Genomic DNA, 13,797 nt, shown 5'->3' on the forward strand with positions numbered 1-13,797 from the left:
AAAAAATGCAATTAAACTTATTACAATTACAACGTTGGTACGAAATTTAAAATAAATATAAACAGTAATAGTAATAATTTCTCATAGATGGGGCTACGGCTAAAAAGTCGTTGAAACCCAAAGTACAAAGATCCGAGAAACAAGCACATAGAAAAATACGTGAGGTCCGCTGGTTCGTTCCGTGGCTTAGTTGGCATAGCGTCTGGCATGGTTTGCTAGGAGACGTCGGTCAGATGCAGATTTCATGGCAAATTTCAAATTAAATTTCGCACATAAATTCCGAACAACTCAGGGACGCAAGCCCGAACCCACGACCCCCTATTTGAGAGACGGTAGGTCAGACCATTAGGCTACCATGATTAAATAATCATTATTTATTTCGGACTCTCGGATCCATAGTACCTATTAGTAACAATTGGGTGTATGTTAAATTTAATTAGATGAAACTTTTTGGCAGACCAGCGAATGGCATATGCAGCTGGTTGCCGCAAGAAACAATCTGTATGTGCCTCAGCAAACATATTAGGGGCACTACATAAGCTCCGCAACCTAAATGACACTATAAATGCATTATTATTATATTGAACACGCAATGCGCCATGTGCACGCTGCGTAAAGTAAACGCTCAGGCGACAGCGTAGAAGGGCTAACAATATATTGATTAAAATTTTTAATGATTGTGTACACACATATTTTATTTACCTCGACGTCTCGGACGTGTGGCAACGTCCAAGGTATCGAAGGGAGTAAGAGGGGGGTGTCAACATCTTTCAACCGTGCGAGTTTTCCTAACTACCCGGTCTTGGTCTTCATTATTTAACCTTCCAGCGGTCGCGCGCGGTCTCAGAGACCGCAGCGACCTTATTTTAGTCATTTTACAAAAACTATAAACAATAAACGGTTGTGCAACCGTGATATCGTCGAGGGGGTGAGGTACTTTCCCTTAGTAGCCCTGTGACATTCGTCGCAAGCGCACATGTGTTTGTGTTTGCGGTCTCAGATTCCGCGTGCGACCGGTCGTGTTCCAGAAAAATTCATGGAATGAAATTGAAACCTGGGTGAGTATTTCATGTTATTTGTACTATATTACTTACAAAATCACATTATTTTATGTAATATATATTAAATTATTTATTATTCCACTATTTGTTGTAGACACAGCATGAGTTACGAAGAATCAGGACGGCTTGCAGAGGAGGCGGAAACAGAAGATGAAGATTCATGATGTCAAACCATTGCACGGTGATTCACGCTCCATACTAAGGCGGTCATAAATACGTAACTCCGAAATTATTATTATTTTTTTATTTTATTACGTTAAAATATGATTAGGTAAACGTAAATTAATAAAATTATACATTTTAAAAAATATTTGACAATATTTAGGTGTAAAAATGTCTCGCAGTAATTTTGTTTTTAGACGATGTATCTAAAACATTTTATACTGCGACTTTTAATGGTAAAACTGTGTAAATAATGATTATTTGTATTAACAATAACCACAAATGAATAAATTAAAACAATAAAAATACATAAAAATGTTCATTTTACAAAATACAAACAAAACACAAATTATACCAAAATACATTAAATCTCAACAATATTAACTTTAAATACATAACAAGTCTAATACAGCTTTTGACAGTACACCTTTTTTTTTAACAGGTAACTTTCGTAGACCTGTTATGAAGGGATCTGAATGAAGAAGCAGCCTATTTACTAAATCTGTGTTGGTCACAATGCGACTCATTTTACGGGTATGATTTTTTCTAAAAGACTTGATGTATTTGTTAGTCGCTTCAGCTGCTTCTTCAGACAACTCTCCGATTGACAACAAACCGTAATCTATAACATTAGCACCATGAATTAGAACTTTGTGAACGGAAGCAGGCATGTTATACCACGGATACTCGGCAACTAACTGCCGAGCCGTCTCTAAAGCGAACTCTTCGAAGTTCGTCTTATTAATATTATATCCCGAATTTAAACATTGAAGGATGATCCAGCAACGATCTAGGAGATCCTTCTTGATCCCAGTAATTTCAGCGGAAATTTCTGAATTCGAGAAAAACCGCCTGGCTGTATTACCATCGTTTGATGTTCCGCTTCCGCCACTTTTAGGCTTATCCACTATAAGCCCTAATCTTTCTCTAAATTGAGTCTGAACATATGATTTTTTTGCAGCAACAAGCATTTTGTCATTAGCGGACCTAGCTTGCCATTTCCTAACATCTAACTTGTACGCGACATGAACAAAATATTCAAAAAAACGTATTAACGCGTGAAGAGGTGATAAACCAAATTCATATTTACTCTCATCGACTTCCTTATTTAAACATTCGTCAATTTTGTTCATTTCACTGGGCAAGGCGTTACAAATAAAACATTTTGATGAAGAAACACCACTAAGTGCATTACACACTTTACCATCTACCATAGTAAGTTGCAAACAATGAGTAATGCGATATTCGCGATCTTCTTCCTTGAAAACAGTAGGCTGCAAGTTCCTTATTTTATCTTTAAAATGAGCTTCTTCCTCAACTGACACTGCAGTCGATTCCTTCAAATATCGGAGGCGTATAGGACGACAGTATCGAGTTGATGAAGGACGAGGATTTTTCCACAAAACTACTGAATTTTCTTTGTTATCTGTTGTCAAAACAAGCTGAAGTGGCACATACGAAGTAACAAACAGGCTACTGTCTTCAAGAGTGGAGTCAGAAAAACACTGTTTATATTCTGAATGCCCTGTACTGCCATCGAAACCCCATTTCCCTATCAAAGATATCTTATCTAGAGACTCATTAGGTACACTATCCAAAACATCTTTTTGAGACTTGAGAATCCGATTGGCAGTATGATCTAATAAACTTTGAAGTTCGACTTCGGCGGATGATTCTGTAACAGTAATATCTGAAGGATAACAGTGTTTTTTAGATTCCACGACACTTTGGTAAGATGGGAAAATGGTTTTTGAAAACTTATTGTCTATAAATTTCTTTACTAATATATATTGATGTCGAGTTAACTGAGCTTCAACAATGAGCGATAAAACTTCGCTAGAATCGATTTCAGGACAAGACAAGCTATCGGACGCATTGAGCAATGACTGTACAAGAGAAGGGTCTTGGTTAGACAAACTAGCCAATCTTCTCCTTTTTGTACGTTTACTGGTGTCGTCAAAGTTAATTCTCGGACGGCCATGCGATGAAGAAGTTGATGGTTTAACTTCGTCAAAGCTCTGAGATACACGTAACTCAGTTCGCTGTACATCAATATTTTCAACGACATGCAGCCAATCTGAATATTTTTCTAAGAATTTAGATCTAGTACGATTCGACTTTGCCCAGTAGTGGGAAATTCGTTTACAAATATTCTTAATTTTAAGGCTTAAAGTCTCTAAATCAATATTTTCGATGTCGTCAGAAAGGGATGATGTTTCGGTCAAAGTGCTCAGGACGTGTTGCATTTTTTCATTTGGATTACCCACTTTAGAGTGCCAAATATCAAAAATTGTCATCCTCGATACAGAACATTTGAAAAATGTATCTAAAACAATATGAAAGCTGAACTTAAAAAAAAATTAAAAATTCAATACTATGGACATGCATACTTTGACACCCCTTTAAGCCAAGAAGAGGCAGCAAGATGCAAATGAAACTTATAGCTCTTAATAAGGACATACTCCTTATTCAAAAACCATATACCTCAGGTGCAGCTCAGCGCAGCCAAAAGTTGTAGGTCTAAAGGAAATTAAGTTATGCCAAAAATTTTCACCAAAAAACTGCCTTCAATAAAAAAATTATATAAAAAAAAATATGCATAAAAAAAATTAAAAAAAATTGATAATAAAAGTACATACCATGCTCTTGGATCTCCATGCTTTCACAACACGTAAACACTTGATTTGGAATAGTGACACTCAAAAACAAAGTGATTAAGTTTCGATGACTCACACGTGGTGATAATTAGTCTCGCGATGCGCTCACTTCCGATGCACAAAAGTGAATGATAACGTGACCTAATTACATTGATATTTATAGTTTTTGGAAGCTTGTTAACTAGTTACTAACTTAGTGAGTTGATCTAACCGGGATAAGCCAATGATTTTTTTTGATTTATGGCCTATGGGGGAATCACAGTGCATTGCTACTGATAATGAGTAGGTTATCGTACTATCCCCAAGCAGCACACCCATATCTAAATATATACTAAAAGATATGTAATAGAATTTAATTCGATTGAATATTTTGAGAGTTCAAATTCCCCCAAGATATCTCGAAGAAGGTTTTTAGATAATTTAAAGTAAAAGTGGGCACAACTTTATTAGTAGATCACAAGAGTGCTTTGAGAAACTATCCGTAGGTAGTGTTAAGAGTGATTCTTATCTTTTTTCTCAAGTAACCCTTCTAGAATGCTACAAGACCATTTGTAGAATGTAAACATTTTTTATTTAGTCTTGTAGACAGTTTTTAGATAATTTATTGTCTATGATAGTTTTCTTGGTAATGCTATTTTAAAACCAAAATACTAAAGCGTTACAAACATAAGACGCAATTCTCTTAATACTAATAGATTTCAAGTTCAATGGCTGACAAAATATTATAATTATCAAAATTGCAACATGGCGAAATTAGATATAATATTTCTGACTTTTTCGCGCAATGTTTAAGCTCAAATTGACGTGCGACTTTAAATACACTGTGAAAAGTGATGTAAAACCTGCCATAAAAGTAATGTAAAGTAATGAATAAGACCGTAAATATTTATGTATAAAATATAAACTTAATAAAAATACAGTTATCGATTTTGGGTTTTAAATATTTGTAGAAAGCTTAAATATTCAAAATAACTCACAAAACAAACCATTTCCAAGAAGTTCTAGGCTTCTTCAAGCTAATTTCAACTTAGATTTATTTTTTAAAAAGAAAAGAAATTTTTCTCGGCTACTTCATAGTCATTCTTTAAAAATAAAAATTGCGATAAGAATTTAACACTTTTTTCCAAAACACAGTTGGGAGCATTTTGTCTATAGCTTTATCTATAGAAAAACTTTAGAATACAAAAAGATTATTTTTACTTGCTTTAGTTTTTTATGATTGTCTACAAAACGCGATGTTTCTAAGCGTGTTTTTTCTTTTGACACTATTACAAAACCTTTATAAAGTTATAGGAAATAGTGAGTGAGTGAGTATTATGCAATAAAAAACTTTTCAAAACACTAGGTAAAAAAAAAACAATTGAAAAAATCCAATTTGTCGTAAAAAAAGGTTATTCTGTATAATTAATTATATGGAATGTGTTATATATGACTACAAAGGTGGATAAATTTCCTATCATATAAATATAAGGAATATTTTAATGACATACCTAACTTATGTTGGAAGAAATAAAATTTTCATTACAAATTTGAGGTTATTTCTTCACGCCAACCACATTTCAGATAATGATAGACGGCATAATACTAATTGTGGGGAGTTTCAACTAGATTGGGGATTTTGTGGGGATTGACGCTATGTGAGGAAAAGGTGGGGATTCTAACCTTTTATCATTTTGTTTAATCTATCAATTGCTGATGCATCGCCAGTTTGATCGTCACTGTTAGAAACACTGTGATGGACTATATCGACGTGTTTTTCAACTTCGCACATCCCTCGTATTTTTAACAAGCAGCTTAAATATAATTATTATTAGAGCACTTGGTTCTGAATTGTATCATGGTTGTGAAATTACCAGTCGGTGCGTGTTGAGTTCGCGATTCTTTCTCCCGTTTAGGCCGGTCCCCGGTATGAAGCAAAACGAAATCAGCTATTGATAAACAAAGCCGAGCAGTTGGTACTTCCACACCACAACTTACCACTCGTCAACTTTAAATATTAAATATAGGTCGAAACTCATTGATTATTTGTAACGTTAACATAGTGTCACCAAATGCACAACAAATAATCAATTGACTTAATTTTGTAAGGTAAAGAAAAATGATTTTTTGGTCAGACTGATTACAGATTAACGTTGAATCTAATTAATATTATAATTAATATAACTGCCTCATGACATGCAGAGGTCTCTGGTTCGATTCCCGGATCGGGAGAAATATTAGTATGGCCTACATTTATTTCTCTCGTGAGTTTGGGTGTAATTTGTGGTTGTCTACGTGTGTGTCCATGGCACCCGCGACCCAGGGTTTCTCTAGTGCGGGGCTATGTTGAGTGTGTACGTTATTATTATTATTATTAAAATAAATAAACGATTTAAGGTCATCTAATTTTATAATTAGTTTTACTTTTTACATTCTGTTTACATTCAAAGCAAACATAATAGATTATTACATTTTGAGTTTCTTAATTCTTTATTCGATTTTTAAGCGATGTATTTCTAATAAATAATGAAAATTCGAGATGTGGGGAATTTGTGGGGAACATGAACTTTGCTCTCCCCAAATTTTAACTTGGATTGGATTTGAACTGTGATTTTTGTATCGAATGATGTGACTTAATATCCAAGATTCACCACCTCCACTAGATATTTTAATATTCTTTATTTTATCCATTTCGCATGAACTCTTACAACGTCCAATAGAGTAAAGACGAATGACGGATTGTAGTATTTTTAGACGGGTAGAATTTGAAAGAAGAATTGTAGTATTTTTTTAAATACAATCTACTAAAGACGCGCTATAGCGTGTTTGTCAATAAGTACAAACACTACAGAATGTCTATAAATTAAATATATCTAGAATAAACTTAAGAATACTAGTTTTTAGAGTATTAATAGACTTTACTGGATGTGTATAAAACAATTTTACTAAGTATAATCAGTTGTTCTACAGATGAACTTAAAATAAGGACTATAAGAGTAAATCTTAAGAGAGATTACATTTAATTATGTTGTTTGGTATTAAGAAGGTGTTAAAATTTTGACTTGAGTGAAATAAGTCTATAAGAACAATTTCTTTTTTCTGTAACCATTTATAGAGAACTATTATCTAAATCAATATCATATTAAGACTGTTTATAGGTATAACAGTTTTAAGGCGTATAAAGTGTGCTCCTTGGGTCTGTTCCTAAAAGTGAAAAGTTTTTATTTTGTTCTCCTTTTTTATTTTATAAGAATTGAGACATTACGTAGAACACCATGAAAAAAAACATTCAAAAATAATTGTGATGTTAGAGGTCCTATAATATTGCGCAATTGATGACAATATTGATTGATCTTGATAATAATCTATTATAAAGTGCTTATGAAAGATTAAGATAGAAAATTTCATCTTATTTTGTTGATTTATAAAATTTTTATAGACTTTTCAACTAATAAGCACAAATTTACAAAAATAATAAGTAACTAATGTTTTTTTTTTTTCATTTATATAGATAAAAGACTTTCTTTATCATGTGCTACACAACGTCATGAAAATATTCGTTTGTCTTCCTAAACTGAACGCGTAAAGTTGCGGTCTCACAGACCGCACGCGACTGCTTATGTACGGCGCAAGGGTGCGCTGGAAGGTTAATTGTGTACGATGGTTGTCACTAGACCAACACACAACTCACGATATTCTGTGACTTGTCGACCGATATTCGATGTCGCTTATATTTGCTGATAACTGATGAAGATGTTGATACTCGCTTCTTCAATCGCTTCTAGACCACAGACGTTGAAACACGTCCGAAACGTCGAGGTAAATAAGTTTAGACACGATTAAGTCCCGAATTTAAGATTAAATAATGACTGACAATATGTTTTGAAAAGTACAACCTTGCCCAGATTTTTACAGCGCGTTCCTTCGCGCCAACATGTTACAGCGCGCAGAAAGCGCACTGTGCTTTCAATCAATTTCAAAATTATCATTTAGATCGTCGAAGACCCAATTTCCCAGATAATTAAACCGTTCCATTCTTAATGAGGTGTATCACCAAGTTTAATTGGAGGTAAAACAGAAAATAATTTATTGCCCGCTTTGAAAATTATAAACTCGCTCTTACGCAGTATTTCCAAACTGTCACAGCATAACCGTGCGGCCGCTATCAAGTAAATTCAGCATGTTTGGGAAACTTTGACAACTCATAATTCATTTATTTGTTAAACATTAAAACAAAAACATTTTTATATGTACTACGGAACTTTAAAATGGATAGTGTTTTTTATCATTCAATGATTGTTGATATTTTTATCAATGTGACTATTTTGCTTTTGGAACAGGAAAATAAATATTGTTAAAATATTTATCTATAAAGAAATTAATACGCATTTAACGTGCATCCCACTTGATGGAAATTGACGATGAGGTTGACTATGCATACCTAAATAATGCCTATTCACTTTTGCCTTGAAAAGAAAACCGTTCAATTTATAAAAAATCTTTATTTTATCATTATTATTCATAATGTTCATAAATATTTAGAAATTTTAAATTGCCTGTGGTTGGTACAAAATTTAAGTACATTAAAATGACAAATTATTATGTTTTGTGTGATTACTTCTTATGATGTTACTTATGTATTTTCCAATTACATTAGTCATGCAAATTAATTCTTATATTCTTGAATGTAAAATAAACTCCAAATTCAGGTACTCTAGGAAATACGGGAATAATTTCTTCTCATTTGTTTCAAGAACAGAATAATAAAGTAATGAACTCGAAAATTGACTGTAATAAGAAGAACCGGAATAATATTTCCTCTCGTTATTTGTTTTGGAAAGAGAACAAAAATATTTTTGGGACCTAAATCGCGTATAGTAGCAGTATCCTATATCCAGTATCGTTGTGAAACAGTTCGTCCAGGGTAGTACTGCCACCTTACCTATTTCTATCGCCCAGCAGTAATATCAGCATTACTGTATTCCGGTTTTGAAGGTAAGGGTGCTGCTGGTGAAATTACAGGCAAATTGGACTTGTCAACTTAAGTCTCAGGGTGACAGACGCAGTGGCAGTGTCCCTCAGATCTTTGCGATTTAAAGCTCTGAGTGGCGCTACAACTGTTATGGACAGGTGTGTAGCTTACCATCAGGCGCACGACTTGTTCGTCCCGTCACTTGATATTATTAAAAAAAGTATATATATACATATATATTTTTTTATTTTATTATCCGAGTCAGCCACCGTGGGACTTGTAAAGGTCCCGATACGTTGGTTTGTTTAAAAAAAAAAACAAATGTGGATACGAGATGTAGAGCCGACAAAATACTTTCATTTCCAATGTGTAACAATCGCAAAAACCTACGAACTCGAATAGCGTAATAAACTAAAAAAACAATCAGAGACCATCCAGAACACAATATCAGCTCATCCAAAAGTGGATAAAAAATTACAAAACTTATTAATTACTCGAGTTCTTCGATTTTCGCGACTGTTACACATAGCAAATGAAACTATTTTTTCGGATCTAAATTAATAGGTAACTTTTTAAATTTTTATTCTCACTCCTTCACTGTTCATGCAGTCAGACTTTGGAACGCACTTCCTATATCTGTTCAGGAAAGTATATCAATAGCTACTTTTAAATTGAGAATTGAAATATGTATTTATCTTAGCATTTATCTAGTTTCTAATAGTTTAATTCTAAATATTGTATTACATAATATTGTATTTTGTTCACGTGAGCCTGTTATTACAATTATTTTGTCCTGTATTTAGGTCTGCAGGAAGAAATTTCTTATACAAATGAGCTGTACCTTTTGTTTGTGTTGTCCTTTTATTAAATGTATTCTGTGCTTTTTCCTGTGCAATAAATATTATTAAAAAAAAACTTTTGTAACAATTGTAAAAATAGGATTATTTGCATTATGTTACACTACTAGTGGATGACTACCATCTCAGTCAGCCGTGACGCGTAAAGAATATCGCTTCGGATTCTTCATTCATTCGGTTCGAAAACAAGCAAATACTATTTTGACCCGAAAACATAGTTTCATTACCTATTTTAATAATTGTTAAAAATTTCTTAAGAAAAATTCATAAAAATTACTTGATAGCAATGTATCTCCATACGGCGAGCGACAGCGTGAGGCAGATGGAGGCGGTGTGGAAGATCTGTGCGAAGTGCATGTGGAACAGCAGGTACGCTGCCCAGCGGTACGGCATTTCGCGTTGGCCGGGCAGAATCTGTAGAAAGTTAAGCCGAAGAAAGGTATTTTAATTCCATTGTACACAGCAACAGGTCACGGCCTCTAGGAGGAAAACACACACATAAAATTTCACGACCTCTGTGGCCAAACGGCTTGCATACTGTGGGTGCTGGATAAGGGTGTGAGGAATTTTCTAAATTGGTTCTAGTCGAGGTGTTCTGGGTAGGGCCCCGGAGTGAATTACGTTACTCTGGTGCCCGTGGTATAGGGAATTCTCTAGTTTGAGGCTAGGTAATTGGTGTGGTTATTTGATACACAATTATTACTATAAGGCAAGCAGTCCCAAACATGTTCTTAAAAATTGTACGATTATGGAAGTATAAAAGTTATAAAAAAAACCGTCTTAGCTGCAAAATTTACCGCGCCCGGAACGCATCCGCGGCCGCGTGTGGCCAGAGCATAATAGATCTACTTGACGCCTCTTAAGTAGAAACCGTGGATTGGAATCCGGGCTCGCATCTCAGAGTTTCTCGGAATTTATGTGCGAAATTTTAATTTGATATTCAACCTGAGCTTTTCGGTGAAGGAAAGTCGTGACGAAACCTTCAAAGAAGAAGGTTTGTGTCACCAGCAAAAAGTTACTCAACCGATCTACTCAGCGTTGCTTTGTGTTACCTATCATTTCATAACCAACAAACATTTACACAGCGTAACATTGTAACATAACATAATATTTTCGTAGCAATAGATCTCGTTGTGAAAGAGTTCGTCCAGGTTAGTACTGCCACCTTACCTATTTCATTTCAATGTGAGCATTACTACGTTCCGGTTTTGAAGGCTAAGGGTGCTAGTGAAATGACAGGCACATGAGACTTGTCAACTTATGTCTCAAGGTGACGGGCGCAGTGGCGGTGACCATCAGATCTTTGCGATTTAAAATTCTGAGTGGCAACTGTTATGGACAGGCGTGTAGCTTACCATTAAGCGCACGACTTGGTCGTCCCGTCACTTAGTATTTTAAAAAACATTGTATAACTGGCAATATGACAAAGTGACATTTCCGCACACTTGGGTATGTACAGATGTGGTAATACAGAAAAGAACACAGTCCATTGCATGACATTTATCATTATTACCCATAACGTTTATGAATATTAAACGACGCGATCTTCTTTCATAGCTCTAATGATAGTAAATGCCTTCATTAAAGTGCGGTTTACGCTAGGATGACAATGGACCTTAATTTCAATGATTAAGGTGGATATCGCCAACGTGTCACATTATACTTGATAACGATATAAGTGGAATTATTCAATGTATAGTGTACTGAAAGTGAGGCGATGAAGGGATATATTGTTTATTTCGAAGTTGTTTATTATTACATAGATACTATCATTTTGTCTTGTTGTAGCGTGGCCTGTACGTGGATGTAGTATTGGTAAGGGTCCAAATCAAACAGCTGATGACATACGACTGCTTTATTAATCTCCATGCATATCTGGAAATACCCGCAACATATTTATAAGTCTACCTACTACATCTCACTTCTTACATCATCAACGTACCTAAGTATGATGTTATTAATTCGCATTTATGCCTTTTCCCCTTCGTTAACATTTTAAAAACATTACTTATTATTTAACCTATAATTTAAAAGAATTTATTTATCGCAAAGTTTACAACCTAACACAAATATTAGAGAAACAACAAATAAAATAGTTGCTTATTAAGTGACTTACAAGTAGACAAAGAGGCAGTACTTCTACTTAATTAGAGCATGCTCTTTGCTAACTTTACCTATACATCATCCGTTCATCATCATCGTCATCCGTTCGCAGCCAGTATGAACGACTTGTGCTTGATCAACTATGCGTGATTTAACCCAAACTTTATTCTGCTTAAGGCGTATTGTCTCGTTTGGTTTTAATTTGGGGAATGTTTTAGTCTCACAGTCGTAATTTAATTTATATTTAACTATTCTTGCCGATCTATCATCTTTAAAAATACGACGATCGATTGTGCGCGGTTTTAATGTATCCTCAATATATAAACTTCGACTCATCAGCAATTGAGCTGGAGAGTAAATTTCTCCTGTCACCGGTGAATTTCTAAAATTCAGTAAGGCTAGGTACCAATACTCACCAGTTTCGTAGGCCTTTAAGATTAATCCTTTTACGATACGTACGTTGCGTTCCGCAAGTGCGTTAAATCTCGGGTACTCGGGTACTCGGAGAACTGGTGGCATAAGTAAATTCCCATAGTTTACAAAACGCCTTAAACTCTGATGACGTAAATTGCGTGCCATTGTTGGTGATAAATTTCTTTGGTTTCCTAAGACGATTAAACATCTGCCTTAATGATCCAGTCACGGTGCTACTTTGCAAATTATGTAAATGCCCAGTTTTAACAAATTTAGAAAAATAATCTACTACCAGCAAATACTGTTTTCCTTTAAATTCGACAATGTCACCCGCGAGAACCTCGCGCGCGGGCGCTGCGCGATGTCGCTGCCACGTCTCGTAGGTGAGCATGGCGCGCTCCACGTCTCGCGCCATGCCTGGCCACCACATAACTCCGCGCGCGCCTCTGGCATTTGTCCACCCCCAGGTGGCCCTCTTGGACGCGGCGCACCATTTCTTTACGTAACGACGCCAGTATCACTATTCGCTCATTTCTAAATAAAATTCCATTCACTTCGTGAAGTTCTTCATGGACATCCCAGTATGGTTTAATTATTAATTAATTAAGGTAATTCTGTACCTTAAGCCATTTAGTTATTTTATTTTTATTAGCGTTTTTACATGCATTTCCTATATTCAATTTTTAATTTATAAAATTGTACAATCTCCCACTCCTAAAATGATAAAACCTTGAAGCAAAGGAAGTACTAACCTTATTTGTCTTACATACTGCATAGGATCTTCTAGCCGTGGATACTCTAATATAATTATCAATACGTATATTAGATTGTTGTCGAAGTACCGTGTGCAGAATATAAATTTGACGAACAGAGAGAACATCTGCATCGTGAGAAAGTTGCGCCGTTGGAAATATTCGGGGCTTAAGCAAGCATACTTTCAGCAACACTCTCCGTACTTAGTTTTTTCCGCATTTAATGTTAAGCAGTTTCTAGTAAGCCAAGTAGTAACACTATCAAATCCAATGAATGAATGAATGAATGAAGCTCATCTCAACTATCAGCGTAAAAGGTGAGGTGTAGGTAGGAGTAGTGTCATCTGCATAGGAAGCGATTCTGCAGTTTTTTATATTCCGTTGGCAAAGATCATTGACGTAGCAAAGAAAGAGGGTAGGACCTATAATACTACCTTGCGGTACACCATATATAATTGGTAGATAGTCACTGAAGTGATCACCCACCTTCACACACTGTGATCTGTTACACAGATAGTCCGAGAACAAAGACAGCTGCACTCCTCTAATTCCCATGTTACGTAGGTTTTGAATTAGGTGGGTAAAGAGACTGTGTCAAAAGATTTTGTCAAATCAAGAAACACTGTAAGACATTTTTGTTTTTGGTCAATTTTTTTTGATACAAAGTCCGTAAAGTCATGTACCGCATCATCTGTAGACTTCCCGGTTCTAAAACCATATTGAGTTTTAGCAAGTAAGTTTTTCTGTTCGAGGTATTTAGTCAATCTTTTATTGATTATTCGTTCGAAAACTTTAGGAAGTGTCGTAAGAATAGAAATTGGTCTGTAATTATTAACACAG

At 35.0% G+C, this 13,797-nt stretch overlaps 1 protein-coding gene across 1 annotated transcript in view; it reads right to left on the reverse strand.

Moving 5' to 3' along the window:
- The window catches only part of LOC113230780 (sex peptide receptor-like), an 82,034-nt gene that overhangs the window by 36,681 nt on the left and 31,556 nt on the right, over window positions 1-13,797 (reverse strand). The window contains exon 3 of the mRNA XM_026464868.1: window positions 9,966-10,102. Coding sequence (XP_026320653.1) covers window positions 9,966-10,102 — 137 coding nt within the window. The remainder of the gene's footprint in view (window positions 1-9,965; window positions 10,103-13,797) is intronic.

This window comes from Hyposmocoma kahamanoa, unplaced genomic scaffold (assembly GCF_003589595.1).
Source record: "Hyposmocoma kahamanoa isolate Upper Pololo Valley unplaced genomic scaffold, ASM358959v1 64, whole genome shotgun sequence".
Taxonomy (NCBI): Eukaryota; Metazoa; Arthropoda; class Insecta; order Lepidoptera; family Cosmopterigidae; genus Hyposmocoma; species Hyposmocoma kahamanoa.